Source organism: Nomascus leucogenys, chromosome 2 (assembly GCF_006542625.1).
Source record: "Nomascus leucogenys isolate Asia chromosome 2, Asia_NLE_v1, whole genome shotgun sequence".
NCBI lineage: Eukaryota > Metazoa > Chordata > Mammalia > Primates > Hylobatidae > Nomascus > Nomascus leucogenys.
This window is the reverse complement of record NC_044382.1, coordinates 7,404,407-7,423,728: the sequence shown is the minus strand read 5'-3', so window position 1 is coordinate 7,423,728 and position 19,322 is coordinate 7,404,407. Positions and strand designations below refer to the sequence as shown.

The following is a 19,322-nucleotide window of genomic DNA, read 5'->3' as shown; positions in this document are numbered from 1 at the left end:
GGAAATGCTGACAGGGAAGGAACAGAACTTTCTAGGTGTGGAGTGGAGCAGGGAGGACAAGGAGGGATATCATACCTAGAGAGGAAGATCAAAAACAAACCTAAGCCCTGTCACTTTTGTTTATACTAATGTGAGTCTAACTCCTAGATTTTCAGCTTTTTGAGGGCAGTATCAACAATTTCAGTAAGTATTGCTGAATAATACATATTGAGTAAAGCTGCATTCCAGTAAATGAATGGATAACATGGCCAAGCCTTCTTTTCCATGGTCTTTTATTATCGCCATGGAATGCTGAGACACTTGAGCAAAATGAGGTAGTTTCCTATTTCAAAAGTATTCATCATTCTACTGTTGCAAGGTCAAAATATTATATTAATTACTGTCTTAACCCATTTATGCCTAGTCTTCCATTATTAAGACGCTAAGCTTGTGGGAGTTACTTGTATCCTATTGCTCAAGGTCATCACCAAGGTCTGATTTTTCACACAAAAAAATTTGCAACCTTCAGCATAAATGGGTTAATACAGTTGTATCTGACATAGTCCAAAAGGCAGGACATATATGCCAAATTGCAATATTAACATAGAGATAACAGTTATGATTCTAAATAATGTTTCTTGATGATAGATTATCCAGTCCTTTACAGATTTTTTTTTCCCAATCAGGCAGTTCTTGGCCTGCCTATTTCATCTGTTGCTACAGAATATAGGACCTTTCCTTTCCCTATAAGGATATCAACATAAAAAGGCCCCAAAAGTTTTCTTACTTTTACCCTGGCCTTCCCAACAAACACAAAACCAGTGAAAATTACCAAAATTACCCTAGCTCTTTTCATCACATGGGTATACAGTGCTGTTCTTTTTTGGGAAAGGGAAGGAGGGAAAATGCCTAACCTTGGTTTAAATTGAATTTGAGGCAAAGGTAGAAAAACAGTGGTTTAGAACTGTTCTTTTCTGAAGTACCTGGCTTTCTTAGACCTTCACGCCTTTGCACTTCATCTACCCAGAGTACACTCCTCTTTTTCCAAGTCCATGTGGCAACTTCAATTATCTTTCAAACTTAGCCTGTTCTGTGAAGCCTTTCCCCCTGCCCTCCTGCCAAAGGAAAGTTAGTCTCTTTTTCTGTTCACATAACATCTTGACATACCTCTCTGATGGCATTTGTCACATTATATGGAATTATTTATTTACAGATCTATTTCCCCCAACAGACCGAACTCCCCCAGGGCAGAGATTTTATTTTATTCATTTGTTTATACTAACACCTGACACATAGTAGCTGTTAAGTAAATGCTGTCATATTGAGTTGAATCTTTAAGCAACTATTATATCTCTCTAAGGTAAGTTACAATGAGATCATGAAAGAGGGTACAGAATTTGGTATTGAGTAAATTACAAGATATGCTTCAGCCTTCTAGACAGTGGTTTTGTCATTCAGATATATAAATTATAAACAAAGTCACATGGGCTTCTAAGGCTACGCAGAAGATAATATGCATATGGAAATGCTCCACATACATGGAACAGATCAAGAAGAGGGAACATTTACCCTGCGCTGGTCCTGTGTTTCATGCTCTGCTAGAAGTATTGGTCCTTCTTAACCTCTTAGTACACATGTGGTTACCATAATATATATATATATATATATATATATATATGTCAGTCAAGCTTCAAACCAGGAAAAACAAGCATGATAATACTTTTGGAATGGATAACTTATTTTAGAAATTAGACCTTATACAATCTTAGGCAAAGATGGTGAAATAGGGCCAAAGGGGGGAGTTGAAGGTTCAGGGGAAAAAAATCACTGATCAGCCCTCCTGAAATAATGGCATAGACAAGTTGAAATTTGCAGGGAAATCTAGAAACCAGGCACATTTAGGTGCTCGAGTGGAACTATGACAGGATTAGGGGTGAGAAGGTAGCTGGTGTTATGGTATGGAAGTCAGTAGAAGGCTGTTGCCTCTGCATAGCTATTGCTTCTGTAAGTGTGCTACCACCTGTTTGGTGGTGGGCTTGGAAATATTGGTCAGCAGGGCTGGTAGTTCTAGACACAAACAAGACAAGGAAGAACAAGGACAAAGTGAAACCAAGCAGCATTTCTACCTCTTACTCTCACCACCTCTAACCACAGCAACCTTCAGAAAGTCATGGCAGCTGCTCCACTCCCAGCATCCAAATCTCACACAAATGTCTCTTTTGGCCAATTCTAGCCCACAACCATAAAGGGAAGTGGATTCTAAGAAACTTAATTCTTGTTAGCCAAGTTGACATGGTGTAAGCCACTATATTATACTTCTAAATTTTGTAAATTGAATTTAGTTTCAATTTTAGAAGCAATACTCATTTGACCAGGAAAAAGCAGAGGTAAGAAACATATATTACTTTATTTTTTTTAAAGCATTATCAAGTATTGCCTAGTAACATACTTACTAGCACACATTTCAGAAACAGAAATTATTGATTGTAAATGCTAACTGCTACAGAAGATTTTAGAGTGATCATGCAAACATTTCTTTGTCTTCTGATGGTCAACACAGAATTTAAGTACAATTTTTAAAACAATCATCTCTTGAGATCTTCTGAAGAAGGATCTAAGAAGAAAAAGGAAGTAATATTTACTGTACACTGCACCAAGAACTTCTGCGTGTGTTATTTCATTGAATTCATATACCAAACCTGTGAGGCTCCTAAAAATGAAGTAACTCAAGATCAAATTCGTATAAAAGGTTAAAAATTTGCCGAGAATTTAGGGTAATTTACATCTCAGTCAGGTTATCTTTTTCTCTTGACTTAGTTTTATCCTACTTTTTAAAATTTTTTACTGACAGGATAACACATAAAGTAAAATGAACGAATCTTAAGAGTACAACTTAATGAAATTTTACATATCTATGTATACATCTGTGTAATCACCATGCAGATAAAAATATAGAGCTTTTCCAATATCCTTGATTGATTTTTCCTTGGGCCTTTTGTACTTCCAGGTAAACTGCCATATTTATATTTTTTATTACAATGAATAAAAAAAGTTCTTAAAAATATGCTGGGAGGAAGTGAACATTAGCAGTAAAGTAAAAATGTTAAATAGTGTGTCCCACAACCGCTTTGAATGACATCTACTTATGTCACTTTCTCTTTCTGCTTTTATCCTAAAACAGGTAATCAGATCCTGTCCCTGGGGAGCCTCTCAAAAGATCAGATTTATCCAATGAAACTCAAGGGCATCTCCATCTGCTATTCAGCTCTCAAGTCTGCCTTGTGTGGAAATTATGTCAGCTTTGGCGTCTTCAAGTTGTATGGGGACAACCATTTTGACAATGTACTCCAGGCCTTTGTCAAAATGCTGCTGTCAGTGTCCCACAGTGACTTGCTAGTAAGCAATCATGCATCATGGGAGTCTTTGTATGAAATGTGAAGTAACACCACCACAGGCCCGGAAGTGTTATAATGAAGCCCAGGGAGTTAGCCTAGAACATTTTATGTTTTAAGACAGCATACTTGATCTAACTTACAGAATTTGGAAAACTATAGTGGCTTTTTTTTTTTTTAACATCTCTGCCTGATTATACAGAAGCCAATATGTGCCCAATGTAGTAGTAGTAATTACTTGAGTAACATAGCCAAATCATGCCCAGGCTTAGTTCAGGCTTTCCCACCTGTTCCCACCTAAAGTTACAAGTAAAATCTGGAAGGCCTTTGTTAGTCAACCTGTGTAAGAAACGCTTCTTGATCTCCTGGTGGACTAGTGCATCATCTTCCACCTTTATAAACTAATCTTGGAATGGCTGCATCTCAAGCCAAAGAGAGGACTTCCTTGTAGTAGAATGGGATGATCATTGAAGGATATGTCTGTTAGACAGAAATTACGAAGTAGAAACTTGAGTCAAATCAGCCATATGTTAAAATCACCTCATCAAAGAGTTACTTCACTGCAGTTACAGTCCACCAAGACAACTGGTGTGGTTCCAAGAATTTTTCTCTAATTTTTTTATTCTAATAGTCAAGCAAACCTTCAATTCAGTAATTCTCAAACTTGAAGGTGCATAAGACTCTCTTAACATGTATGTTAAAAATGTACATTTCAGAGCCTACACTAGAGCTTGTCATTTAGTGAGTCTGAAGTGGCGATCAGGAAACTGCGTTTTTAACAAGCACCCCAAGTGATTCCTATTGAGTTGGTCTTAACATCACTTTAAGAAATGCTCCTCTGGTTTCTCTTTTTTTTTTTTTTTTTTTTTTTTTTTAGAGGCGGGGTCTTGCTGTGTTGCCTAGGCTGTTCTTAGACTCCTGGGCTTAAGCAATCCTCCTGCCTCAGCCTCCCAAGTAGCTGGAATTACCAGCATGAACCTCCATGCCCAGCTCCTCTAATTTATCTTACAAGTGTGTTTCTTTGATACTGGTTTGGATCGCATTTGAGATTTTTCAGGTATCTTTCTCATGCACTTATCTTTTGCCTGTAGTGTATGGTAAATATTAAGCCCTTTACCAAATTATTATTTAGTTAGATGGATTAGCATTATATTAATACAACAGACTATGGTGCCAAATCCCATTGTAACAGCAAATGTCTTTGTGTTTAAAAAACCAACAAAAAAAGGTTTCCTAGCCACTGTTCCAGTCCAGAAAAATAATTCACACAGTCTTCTAAATATCATACTGCAGGGATTTTACTTTTAAGTGCTAACCATATAAGGTAAAGAGATCAAGAGATTCCTATCAGAACCCCTTTAAATGCTGGATTGGGACTCATTATGTCATTTGCTGTAGATATTTATTGACCTTGTGTTTAAATAAGTTTACAATTTCCAGTATTATAAATGACAATTTTCACTGGACGGTAACATGTATTTTTCTTCCCTGTGGCTTGACATTTAGTATATCTCTGTGTTGTAGCAATACCGGAAACTGAGCCAGTCTTATTATCCACTCCTGGAATGTCTCACTCAGGACCATATGAGCTTCATCATCAACTTAGAGCCTCCTGTACTCATGTATGTTCTCACATCTATCTCAGAGGGACTCACTACTCTTGGTAAGGATCATAGAGGTTTCCATAGGAAAAACTTGATTATGGGCTTTTAATGTATGTGATTTTTGAGACTATCATCCTACAAAGGGGGAAGAGATATTGTGAACCCAAACTGAAAGATTATTTTATAATTATTACTTGCAAGTGGGAAAAATGTATTTCTTCATATTTTGATACGTAGTTATGTTTTAATCAGCTTTACTGAGGTATAATTTATATACAATAAAATTCAGTGACTTTACGTGGATAGTTCAATGAGTCCTTATACAAATGTGTACATGTACACAAACAAAACCACCGCGACCAATATGTAGCACATTTTTATCACCACAAAAATCTCCTTTTTTTCTCCTTCTAATCAATCCCTTCCCCCTACCTCTCACCCCAGGAAACTAATGCCTGCTTTCTCTCACAATAGTTTTCTTTTTCCAGAATTACATTTAAGTGGAATTGTATAATATGAAGTTATTTGTGTCTGGCTTCTTTCATTTAGCACAGTGACTGAGATTTATTCATATTATTTTGAAAATCAATTAGTTTATTCCTTTCTGTTGCTGAGTATTATTCCATTGTATGGATTATTACAGTTTGTTTATTCACCAGCTGATGGACATTTGGGTTGCTTTCATTATTTGACTATTTTGAATACAGCTATTATGAACATTCCTATATAAGTATTTATGTAGGTAAATTTTTTTTATTTCTCTTGGGTACATACCTAGAAGTGGGATTTCTAGGTTATATGCTAAGTGTATTTTTAACATTGTAAGAAACTAACAGACTGTTTCCCAGAGTGACAGTGACAGCATTTTGCTGTCAACAACAGTATATGAGGATTCCAGTTGCTCTGTATACTACTAACATTATTAACGTCTTTTTCATCTTAGCCATGATAGTGGGTGTAAAGTAGAATCTTCAAGTTGACTAATCTTTTCTTCTGTGATACCTAATCTTCTGTTAATACTATATTTGGAGCTGGATGTGGTGGCTCAGCCTGTAATCCCAGCACTTTGGGAGGCTGAGGCGGGTGGATCACCTGAGGTCAGAAGTTCAAGACCAGCCTGGCCAACATGGTGAAGGCCCATCTCTATTAAAAATACAAAAAAATTAGCCAGGCGTGATGGTGGGCACCTATAATCCCAACTACTCAGGAGGCTGAGGCAGGAGAATCACATGCACCCAGATGCACCCAGGAGGCAGAGGTTGCAGTGAGCCGAGACTGCACCATTGCACTCAGCTTGGGCAACAAGAATGAAATTCTGTCTCAAAAATAAAAAGATTTTAGCTGGGCACAGTGGCTCATGCCTGTAATTCTAGCACTTTGGGAGGCCAAGGCATGGATCACCTGAGGTCAGGAGTTCAAGCCTAGGTTGGCCAACATGGTGAAACCCTGTCTCTATTGAAAATACAAAAAATTAGCCAGGTGTGGTGGTGCGCGCCTGTAGTCCCAGCTACTCAGGAGGCCGAGGCAGGAGAATCGCTGAGGTTGCAATGAGCCAAGATCGCGCCACTGCACTCCAGCCTGGGCAACGAGCGAAACTCCATCTCAAAAAGAGAACTGTATTTGTTTTCATTTTAGACATTATATTTTTATTCTTTAGAATTTTATGTATATATATATTTTGTTTTGTTTTGTTTTTTAGACAGAGTCTCACTGTGTTGCCCAGGCTGGGGTGCAGTGATGCAATCTCATCTTACTGCAACCTCCAGCTCCCAGGTTCAAGCAATTATTGTGCCTCAGCCTCCTGAGTAGCTGAGATTACAGGCTTGCGCCACCATACCCAGCTAATTTTTATATTTTTAGTAGAGATAGGGTTTTGCCATGTTGGCCAGGCTGGTCTTGAACTCCTGACCTCAAGTGATACACCCACCTCGGCCTCCCAAAGCGCTGGGATTACAGGCATGAACCCCTATGCCTGGACTTCAATATTTTAATATTGAATTTTTAAATATTTTCCATTTTCTCCTCATCAGGTTTATGTTTTTTTAACATTGATCATATGTATAAGATTTATAATAAGCCAGGTGCAGTGGCTCACACCTGTAATCCCAGCACTTTGGGAGGCCGAGGCAGGCGGATCATGAGGTCAGGAGATCCAGACCATCGTGGCTAACACAGTGAAACCCTGTCTCTACTAAAAATACAAAAACAAAATTAGCCAGGCATGGTAGTGGGCACCTGTAGTCCCAGCTACCTAGGAGGCTGAGGCAGGTGAATGGCGTGAACCCAGGAGGCGGAGCTTGCAGTGAGTCAAGATCATGCCACCACACTCCAGCCTGGGCAACAGAGCGAGACTTGGTTTCCAAAAAAAAAAGATTTTTAATAGCTGTTTTAAGGTCCTTGCCTACTGATGTGATTTCTGGATCTGTTTCTATGGATTTTTCTCCTTATGGGTCATTTTTTTTTCATTCTTAATATAACTTGTTATTTTTGAATGTGTGCCAGACATCATGAATTTTACATTTTGAATTTTATTTCTGTGCTAGATTTTGGTTTTTATTTTTTGGAGAGAGAGCTTCACTCTTGTTGCCCAGGCTGGAGTGCAACAGCGCAATTTCAGCCCACGGCAACCTCCGTCTCCCGGGTTCAAGTGTTTCTTCTGCCTCAGCCTCCTGAGTAGCTGGGATTACAGGCATGCACCACCACACCCAGCTAATTTTGTTTTTTTAGTAGAGACGGGGTTTCTCCATGTTGGTCAGGCTGGTCTCGAACTCCCGACCTTGGGTGAACCTCTCGCCTCAGCCTCCCAAAGTGCTGGGATTATAGGCATAAGCCACCGCACCCAGCCAATTTTTATTTTTTCAATGTGGATTTTATTCTGTCCTGCAGTTAAATAACTTTTGGATCAGTTTGACTCATTTGAGATCGGATGGCAACTCTTATTTTAGAGTAACTGGGCCCCACCACTAAAGTGTTAGCCCTGTGAGGACACTCCAGTGCTCCATGTGTTATGAAGTTCCTCCACAAATGATTTCCAGCGTGTAATCTTCAGGAATTATTTGGCCTATTGCTTTTCAGTGGTTCTTTCCCCAGCCTTGGGAGTTTCTTCTCATACTATTTTTTTTTTTTTTTTTTTTTTGAGATGGAGTCTCGCTCCATCGCCCAGGCTGGAGTGCAGTGGCATGATCTCAGCTCACCACAACCTCCGCCTCCCGGGTTCAAGCAATTCTCCTGCTTCAGCCTCCCAAGTACCTGGGATTACAGGGATGTGCTACCATGCCCAGCTAATTTTTTTGTATTTTCAGTAGAGATGGGGTTTCACCTTGTTGGTCAGGCTGGTCTCAAACTCCTGACATCAAGTGATCCACCTGCCTCGGCCTCCCAAAGTGCTGGAATTACAGGTGTGAGCCACCGCGCCTGGCCTCTTCTCATACTTTTATAAGTCACTGTTCAGACAAACACTGGAGAGGACTCCCTTGGAGAGCTGTAGAACTCTCTTATGTAGGTCCCACACTCTGGTACTCTGTACTACAAGTTTTAGCTGCTTTAGCCTTCCCAGATTTCAACCTTTTATTCTCCAACTCAGTGAGCCTGTTTGGCTTTGTTTGGGTTTTCCCTTTACTAGCCTGCAATCTGGAAACTGCTTTGGGCAATAAGCTTGAGCAATTGTTTTCCTCCTCTCTGGTTTAATGGTCCTGTACTGCTTGTTGTACAATAATTGAAAACCATTGTTTCGTATAATTTGTCCTGTTTTCTAGAGTTGTTCGGCAGGAGGGCAAATTCTCATAGCAGTTAATTCTTCATGGAATAAGAAGAAAGTCTGTCTTCTATTATTACAGTTTGGCTTGACATTCTTTTATCTCACATCATAGTAATACTTGAAGATTTTTAATTAGTTGCAGGTAGCTATGTTATTTTCAACATGTGATCTTGTTAAGACTTAGAATCTGCATTTTAACAGACTTTCAAGGGCATCTTGACAAAGTGGCATTACGAAGGGAATACTGAACTTGGATTTAAGTCCCAGCACTGCCACTTACTACTTGTGTGACCATGGGCACATACTGTGTGCCTGCTGCTGTCAGAGGTGTTTCATGTGGATACTTGACTCTTTTCATTCTCAGAACCATTTATATACCAAAAGCAGGTTAGGTACTCTAAGAGCACTCTTTATTCTTATTTTCTACTTGGTTGTAAGCTTCTGAAGGGCAGGAACAGTGTCTTACTCACTACTTTATTTCCAGCTCCTAGCTTTATAGTAAGTGTTCAATAAATATTTACTGAATGCATTAATTAGGTAATATTATTTTCATTATACAGATGAGGTAAGCTGTGGCTCAGAGAGGTGAAACAATTTGCCTAAGATCATAAAACTAATAAGTGAATGACCTAGGAATCATTCAAACTCTGAAACCCGTTCTTCCTCACCACACTACCCTGCTAGATCTACCTGATAAAGGTCACAGCTTTGACAGCTAGAGGCCTGGTAGAGATGATTTTCTTTGTACATATTGGTGGTTTTATCTTCAGCCTCTTGTATTGTTGCAAATTCACATTGTAACCACTGGATAACTCTGGCAGGTGAATTTGGGCCCTGTGTCATCAAGAAAGGGGACTATTTAGAATGTTGAAAGTAACTACTTGGATTTTTCCTTTCCCAACAATGATATATTTTAAAAAGAGGAATTTATTGGTATTGTTTGGACCAGAGGCAAGTTTAATTTCTATTGTTGCCTTGATGGAAAAAATTAGGAGGTACAGAAAAGTTGAATCAGTGATAGAGTGATGACTTGCCTAATATTCCAAAAATGATACAAAAAATTTTAGTTAATTTCATTCATTAGCATTTTTAATTTCATGCTGTCTTTTTAATCATCCATCCATTCTCTGCCCACCCCAACCCGCAACTCTTATACAGAGACACCAAGCACAGTGTCTTTAAAAATCTGCTCTTACTAATGGCTCTGAACTCCTTCATTCAGTAATTATCAGTTGTGCATACACTATGTACCAAGTACCTTTCTAAACCTTGGCAGTACTGAAGGGAACAAGACAGACAAGATTCCTGCCCACATGAAAGCTTGCATTCTAGTGGGAAGAGATAAGCAATAATTGAACAAACAAATAAACATACCAAAAAAATCAAGTTATTATATGCGCTAAACAAAGAATTAAAATGGGGTGGTGGAAAACGAATAAGTCAAGATGGCTGACTGAAGACATCAGACACCTGCCCTCTCCCAAAAGAAGAACCAAAATTATGAATGGATAATCTTATACCTCGAATAGAACATCTAGAAGAGAAGACTAGAGTCCTATAAAGAACTCACAGGAAGGCGGGGCGCGTTGGCTCATGCCTGTAATCCCAGCGCTTTGGGAGGCCGAGGCGGGCAGATCACGAGGTCAGGAGATCAAGACCATCCTGGCTAACACGGTGAAACCTCGTCTCTACTAAAAAGACAAAAAAATTAGCCAGGTGTGGTGGCAGGCGCCTGTAGTCCCAGCTACTCAGGAGGCTGAGGCAGGAGAATGGCGTGAACCCAGGAGGCGGAGCTTGCAGTGAGCCAAGATCATGCCACTGCACTCCAGCCTGGGCAACAGAGCGAGACTCCGTCTCAAAAAAAAAAAAAAAGAACTCACAGATCTAAGGCACAGAAAGAGAAGAAAGCAAGCAGCCAGCTCGGCCAAGATTGGCCAGAAGCCCAGAGGGAATCAGTATTGCAGAGAAAAGGGTAAATGAGAGAACTTAGGCAGTCCACATGCCTGCCACAGACTACTGCAATCTAAACCACATGAAAGCTTTTCTACCCTTACGAACTCTTAACATTAGCATGAGCAGTGATTTGAAGACCCTGTAAAGGTATTGCACCAGCTAGGGAACTGGTGCTGGGTCACTCACCCTTCCAGACCTGAACAGCTGCAGCAGGGTACCATTTGAGGAGTGCAGCCGTCACAAGACTGCATCTGCCCCTGGAAACCACAGCCCTTGTATCTCCACATCCTGAGAATTCCTGCTGACATTGCCCAGTGTCCACCCAGAGAGCTGCACTCACCCAGCCTGCACCACTCAAGACCCAAAGGGTCATCCTACCACTGCTACTTCCATCACCCATGCCATATGGGCCACCCAAGGACCCTAGAATCTGCTCGCCCACCCAGCCCACCGCTGCTACTACCAGCATATGTGCAAGCCACCTGGAGGCCCAAGAATCAGCTTGCCTGTAACTGCCAACACAAGTGCCAGCCTATACCACCCTGGGGCACAAAGACATGCACGTTCATCCCACCATTGCCACCACTGGGCCTGAAGACTGAGACCTGCCTGGCTTCCCAGCTCCCAGCACAAATTTGCCACAGCTTCCACTAATAACTGCACCCTAACCCTCCAAGAAAGTTACAGAAAGCACTAATGCTGCTTACAACCAAAGAAACAATACTACACTACTATACTACTGCATACATCCACAATCAAAGCCAAAGTGCCCTACCCAACCAATACCACAGATACTTATTCAGGAAAAATGCCTCCTCTATGAAAGTAAATTCAAAAATAAGAAGAAGTGACTGTTAAACTGGATGTGCAGATATCAACATAAGGCCACAGGAAACGTGAAAAAGCAAGAAAATATGACACCTCCCAAGGAACACAGTAATTCTCCAGCAATAGATCTTACTCAAAATTTTCAAAATCCCAGATAAAGAATTCAAAATACTGATTTTAAAGCAGCTCAGTGTGTTATAAGAGAAATCTGAAAAACAATACAAATACAATTCAGGATATGAATGGGAACATTACCAAAGAGATTTAAAAAAATAAATAAATAGAAATTCTGGAACTGAAGAATTCATTGAGGGAAATACAAAATATATTTGAAACCTTCAACAATAGGCTAGATCAGGCAGAAGAAAGAATCTCAGAACTTGAAGACAGGACTTTTTCAAATAATCCAGTCAGACAAAAAAAAAATTTGAAAGAAAAAGAATGAACAAAGCCTTCATGACATATGAAACTACATAAAGTGATTGAATATTCAAATTGCCAGCATCCATGAGAACAGAGACAAAGGATTAGAAAGCACATTTACAGAAATAATAGATGAAAATTTCCCATTTATTGCAAGAAATGTAGACATTCACATACAGGAAACTCAGTGATCCCTAGGAAGATACAATACAGAAGGGTCTTTTCCATGGTACATTATAGTCAATATCTATAGTAAAACTTAAAGAGCAAATCCTTAAAACTGCAAAAGAAAAGCATCTAGTTACCTATAAAAGGAACCCCATCAGGCTAACAGTGGATTTCTCAGCAGAAGCTTTACAGGCCAGAAGACAATGGGATGATATATTCGAAGTCCAGAAAGAAAAACTGGCCAAGAATACTATATCCAGTAAAAATAACCTTTGTAAATGAAGGAGATATAAAGTCTTTCCAAGAGAAGCAAATGCTAAGGGAATTTGTTTGTTACCACTAGACTGCAGCCACAAGAAATGCTCAAGGGAGTCCTAAACCTGAAAACAAAGGATGACATTTACCATCATGAAAACACATGAGTGTAAAATTCGCTAGTAAAACAATCACACAAAGAGAAGAAAGGACTAAAATGATACCACTACAGAAATTCACCAAACCACAACAATTAGTAAGAGAAAAAGACGGGGAAAAAAGAATATGTAAAACAACCAGAAAACAATTAACAATATGACAGGAACAAACCTTCACATATCAGTAATAGCCTTGAACATAAATGGACTTAAATTATCCAGTTAAAAAGATATAGAATGGCTGAATGGATTTTAAAAAAAAATTTGATCCAACTATATACTGCTTACAAGAAACTCACCTTAGCAGTAAACACATATAGAGTGAAAGTAAAGAAATGGAAAAAGATAATCCACACAAACAAAAAACAAAAGCGAACAGGAATAGCTACCCTTATATCAGATAAAACAGACTTTATATCAAGAACAAAAGGGGGAAAAAAGACAAAGAAGGTCGTTATATAATGATAAAGGGATCAATTCAGCAAGAGACTATAAGAGTTCTAAATATGTATGCACCCAACACTGGAACACCTGGATTCCTAAAATGACTAAATTTGAAGAGACACACTACAATATAATAATAGTGGAGGACTTCAACATCCCACTCTCAGCATTAAACAGATCATCTAGACAGGAAGTCAACAAAGACACTTTGCATTTAAACTGGACTTTAGACCAGATGGACTTAACAGAGCTACAGAATCTACTCAACTACGGAATATACATTCTTTTCATTGGAACATGGAATATTCTCTAGGATAGACCATATGTTAAGCCACAAAACAGGTCTCAACAAAAATTTTTTTTAGAGACAGGGTCTCACTCTGTCACCCAGGCTGGAGCACAGTGGTGTGATCATGGCGCACTGCAGCCTTGAGTTCCCAAGCTCAAGCAATTCTCCTGCCTTAGCCTCCCAAGTAGCTGGGACTACAGGCATATGCCAGCATGCCCAGCTTTTTTTTTTTTTAGAGACAGGTTTTTGCTATATTGTCCAGGCTGGTCTCAAACTCCTGGGCGCAAGCAATCTGCTCACCTTGGCTTCCCAAAGTGCTGGAATTACAGGCATGAGCCACCGCACCCAGCCCAACAAATTTTTAAAAATTGAAACCACATCAGGTATCTTCTCAGACCACAATGGAATAAAACCGGAAATCAATACCAAGAGGAACTTGGAAACTATACAAATAAATGGAAATTAAAGAACATGCGCCCAGATAATCATTGGGTCAATGAAAAATTATAGTGGAAATAAAAAAAAAAAACTTGAAACAAATGAGAATGGAAACACAACATACCAAAACCTGTGGGATATAGCAAAAGTAGTGCTAAGAAGGAAGTTTATAGGCCTGAGCGCCGGTGGCGATGACGGCAGTGGTGGCCCAGCGGGCTCAGTGCGTGGGTCCGTGGTGGCTCGGGGTCCGCCCGCCCGCGGGGTGCGGTGCGAGCAGATGGCCCGGCTCCCCTCCTCCCGCGCCCGCCCCCGCCGCTGTGATTGGGTGGAAGATGGTGCTGGCCGGATGTAAATCCCAATGACGGTCTCCAAATTCGCTTCCATCCATACCATGGGCGCCAATGCTTCGGCATTAGAGAAAGAGATTGGTCCAGAACAGTTTCCGGTGAATGAGCACTATTTTGGATTAGTCAGTTTTGGAATACCTGCTACTGCAATTCAGTTCTTCAAGCACTTTATTTTTGTCGTCTATTTCGGGAAACAGTTCTTGCATAGAAGAGTCAACCTAGGAAAAAGGAGAGTCTTCTTACATGCTTAGCAGATCTCTTTCATAGCATAGCCACTCAGAAGAAAAAGTTGGAGTAATACCTCCTAAGAAGTTCATCACAAGATTACGGAAAGAAAATGAGCTTTTGACAACTACATGCAACAAGATCCCCATGAATTCTTAAATTACTTACTAAATACAAGTGCTGATATTTTACAAGAAGAGAGAAAGCAGGAAAAACAAAATGGCCACTTACCTAATGGTAATATTAATAATGAAAATAGTAACAGCATCCCAGACCCAACATGGGTTCATGAGGTTTTTCAGGGAATATTAACTAATGAAACCAGATGTCTTACTTGTGAAACTATAAACAGCAAAGATGAAGATTTTTTTAGACCTTTCTGTTGACGTGGAACAAAATACATCAATTACTCACTGCTTAAGGGCTTTCAGCAACACGGAAACTCTATGCAGCGAATACAAGTATTACTGTGAAGAGTGTCGCAGCAAACAGGGAACACACAAACGGATGAAAGTTTAAAAACTGCCCATGATTCTAGCTCTACACCTGAAGAGATTTAAATATATGGATCAACTTCATTGATTTACAAAACTCTCTTCCCAGGTAGTTTTCCCTTTAAAACTTAGTCTATTTAACACTTCAGGTGATGCCACCAATCCAGACAGAATGTACAACCTTGTTGCTGTTGTGGTTCACTGTGGAAGACTTATTTGTAGACTTGCTTCATATGAAAGTGTGGAGGGTGTGTGCAGCCTCATTGTCAGCATTGGTCCCAATCGAGGCCATTATATTGCAGTAGTTAAGAGTCATGATTTTTGGTTGTTGTTTGATGATGACATTGTAAAAAAAAAAATAGATGCACAAGCTATTGAAGAAGTCTACGGGCTGATATCAGATATCTCAAAGAACTCTGAGTCTGGTTACATCCTTTTCTGTCAGTCTTGGGATTGAGGGGGAACCGTGATGAAAAGATACTTTCTGCCGCATTTCTTCTCTGGTTATTTTGGAAAGGATCAAGCACTGATTTTTCAAGAAAAGAGAAATGCAGGAAGCTCAGGGGCAGTAGCACACTTTGCACACTATAAAGCAAAGACGATGGATTGACAAGCCCTTCCGATCATGGTAGTTGCTTTATTTGCTCAGGTATCATGCTGTCTGTACAGTTCCATTCAACAAGGAGGTGAAATCAGAGATACCAGCTCCTCTTGTAAAACAGCCTTCCAGTATTAACACGCATTTTCTCTTTATTAATTGCACCAATAATGCTATGAATTCCTTGGGGGTGCAGTAGAAAGAGTCGGAATCTGTGCTGTATTGACAAGGAGATGATGTTGAACACACTGCATAAATTTGCCTGGTTCAGTATGTATAGAAGCATATTCAGTGGTCTTTTCAAGAGTAAACCAGAAACACTTTTGGGCCCAACATTTGCAGTTGCCTTCCTGATGTAAAAACTAACATGCTAGATAATCCAGTGTCAGGAAGACAAAGATGTTTTGCTTCTCTGAAGAAGCTTATAATAATATATATAGGGAGCAATTGGTCAAAAGTGGCTTTTTGTTTCCCCAAGGAGAAAGACTGGTTTTGTAATCATAATTTTTTCCTTATTTATTTTACTTAAAACTGGTAGAGTCTAAGTATTGTATGAAGTGCCCATGATTCTGTCAGTAAATTTGAGCATATTTTTGTTAGTTAATGTCAGTTTAAGTAGTCCTTTTGTTTGTTTCTATTTTTAAGGTGAATTTTTTTTTTTTTTTTTTGAGACGGAGTCTCGCTCTGTCGCCCAGGCTGGAGTGCAAGTGGCACAATCTCGGCTCACTGCAAGCTCCGCCTCCCGGGTTCACGCCATTCTCCTGCCTCAGCCTCTCCGAGTAGCTGGGACTACAGGCGCCCGCCACCACGCCCAGCTAATTTTTTTGTATTTTTAGTAGAGACGGGTTTTCACCGTGGTCTCGATCTCCTGACCTCATGATCCACCCGCCTCGGCCTCCCAAAGTGCTGGGATTACAAGCGTGAGCCACCGTGCCCGGCTGTGAATTTTAAATTCTATCTGAAATCAGTAAGATACCTTGAGAAAAACTGCAATGAGAGGAGGTAAATATCCTTTTTCAGGAGGAACTGATATCTCTGGCCAAATATTTGTCCTTTTATTATGGTTTCTAAATCAGTTATTTTCTTCAGCTTTAATTTCATAAAATTAAAAAACTATAAAAAGAATTCCTGGCTAGGCACGGTGGCTCATGCCTGTAATCCCAACACTTTAGGAGGCCGAGGCGGGCAGATCACAAGGTCAGGAGATGGAGACCATCCTGGCTAATACGGTGAAACCCAGTCTCTACTAAAAATACAAAAAATTAGCTGGGCGTGGTGGCACGCGCCTGTAGTCCCAGCTACTTGGGAGGCTGAGGTGGGAGAATCACTGGAACCCGGTGGGGCGGAGGTTGCAGTGAGCCAAGATCGTGCTACTGAACTCCAGCCTGGGCAACAGAGCGAGACTCCGTCTCAAAAAAAAAAAAAAAAAAAAAAAATTCCTGTAATTGTTGGAATAATTAAAAATTCTAGTGCAGTGGTGGTATACCAATCTTTAGAATTCTTAAGTATTCTAATGTTTCAAGTTGAGGTCATGCTTGGGAAAATCATGTCATAGCATTTACGTTATTTTCAGATGTCATTTTTTACCCTGGAAAGAAGTAATAATGTTCATCACAACCCTAGCAGCCTGGATAGTGAGCTAAACAAACCCTTTGAAGATTAAATTTTAATCAAGTAGACTAGGAATACAAAAAACAAGTCCTTCCTCCCCTTCACCCCACCTTTACAAATCTTACTGGAAGGGTGTTCAGAAATTAAAATTTGTGTTTGCTAAGACTTTATTCTGTTGGGAGTTTTAAGAAGTAATATATGTACATAATATATGTAAACCATTGCAGTTTTTTTGGACATTTTTCCGTGCATCAGTAAGTTGTCTGACAGTAGCCGAATGTAACTTGCAGAAAATTATTGAAAGTTATATTCAGAATAACAGCAATCAGGCCTTGGATGTTCTTTATTAAACTCTTTTCAGGCAGTAAATTTAAAAAAAAATCTATCATTTTTAAAATTATTTTGCTAAAACTGTTGACTATGGAAAACAAACAACAAAAAGGAATGTTTTTAGTCTGCTGCTGTTATTAACATTTATTATCTGTATCTTTTGACTCAGTAAATGACTTCACCTATTTCTTCCATAAGCAGATCTTTAACAGGGTCACTTAGGTAATTGGGCTGCTTAAACAGATGTGCTGGGAGAAAAGTATAGTATTTAGTATTTGTACTAAATATCAAAAGTATTTTGACAAGTTTCTCTTTAAGATAGTTTCTAAAGCCTTACCCTGGCTAGAGATGTTTTGTACAAATTATATATAGCCTGCCTGATCTACCAACATGCCACAGAGAATCACAGTCAACAATGTGGGGAAAGTCAGGGCAGTGGAAGTGGATGCACACTTTTTATTTTGAGGACTTAAACCAAATTGTCTTGAAATTAAAGCTGTATTTCTGCAGCTTTCAGTACAGAGAAAAAGAGGAAAGTGAAGCTGTGTCAGTTTTAACATTAGCTATATCACAACATGTTTAAGAAAGATAGATTAAGTCATTGGCATAAAAGTACAGCATTGAAATACTACGTTGTGTTTATTTTTACATTTTTGCATTTAAAAAAACATGCAGTAAAAGCCAAGTTAAATTTCATATTAAAGCAAGTTCTAGTATATGTATTGAGTTCCTGGTAGTCACATACTTTGTTCACATCTACACCATACTTCATAGTATGATTTGTCAGGGGAGGGACTGTGGGGTGACAGTTTTACGTTTACTTTTTCTTGTTAATGCAGCTGGATCTAAGTAAAATGTTTTGAAGTTTATCAAAAATTCAATATACTTTTAAAACATATAGGGTCAGGGTTGGGGGAGAAACTACAGGTATAGTAAGTAAGAAATGACCCATGAAGAAAGCATTGTGAGGTTGTATGTTGGTTGACTGTGATGAAAATGTGGGGCTGGTTTAAGTTGTAAATGGTGGCTGATTGCTGTGTAACTATGTACATGATTGTTGGGATGGCTGTCCTATATTTTGTATATTGGAATAAAAATTTCTATAAATTATTGTAACTAAAAGTAAATATTCTAAATTAAATCCCACTTCTTAAGTCACGTGGCTTCTGTCTTGGAAATTTTACCTTTAAAAGATTATTTAAGACAGGAACCAGGAGGCTTGGGAATAGGGAAAAAAGGAAATGTTGTATTATATGGGTCTTGTGGCCTCTAACCATCAGTATAGGGTTTTTTCTTTCTTTGATGGCAGTAGAAAGACCTCATTTTTATAACATAACTACTCTTGATATCTCCTTTAAAAACACTTTTTATTAAAGATCCTATCATGAGGTATTTGACTGGGAGCTGAGAGGCTAAAGCGCTCGTGTCCTGGCTCTTCAGTGAATTTAACTGTGTGACCTTGGGCAAGTCACTTAACCTCTCTGTGCTTCAGTCTCCCTGTCTTTTAAAATGGGAGTAATACCTACCTCACAGGGTTGTTGTGGGGCTTAATTAGAGATAATGTCTGTAAAGCATTTAAGGTTTTTTTTTTTTTTGAGATGGAGTCTCGGTCTGTTGCCCAGGCTGGAGTGCAGTGGCGCGATCTCGGCTCACTGCAAGCTCCGCCTCCCGGGTTCACGCCATTCTCCTGCCTCAGCCTCTCCGAGTAGCTGGGACTACAGGCACCCGCCACCACGCCCGGCTAATTTTTTGTATTTTTAGTAGAGACGGGGTTTCACCGTGGTCTCGATCTCCTGACCTCGTGATCCGCCCGCCTCGGCCTCCCAAGTGCTGGGATTACAAGCGTGAGCCACCGCGCCCGGCCACATTTAAGGTTCTTGAAGAAGGCGCTATGTAGATACAAAATAGTATCTATTAAAGTTGATTTATTTGTGGGAAAAAAAGAAGGAAGTTTATAGCTATAAATGCTAATATCCAAAAAAGTGGAAAGGTTACAAATTAACAATCTGACAGTGCACCTCACGGAGCT

The 19,322-nt window shown here is 39.5% G+C and overlaps 1 protein-coding gene and 1 pseudogene across 1 annotated transcript in view; both read left to right on the top strand.

Moving 5' to 3' along the window:
* The window catches only part of RANBP17 (RAN binding protein 17), a 431,538-nt gene that overhangs the window by 367,475 nt on the left and 44,741 nt on the right, over window positions 1-19,322 (top strand). Inside the window, exons 23-24 of the mRNA XM_003273231.3 lie at window positions 3,161-3,375; window positions 4,896-5,034. Of these exons, the coding sequence (XP_003273279.1) occupies window positions 3,161-3,375; window positions 4,896-5,034 (354 nt within the window). The remainder of the gene's footprint in view (window positions 1-3,160; window positions 3,376-4,895; window positions 5,035-19,322) is intronic.
* On the top strand, window positions 14,047-15,211 carry LOC105739270 (annotated as a pseudogene).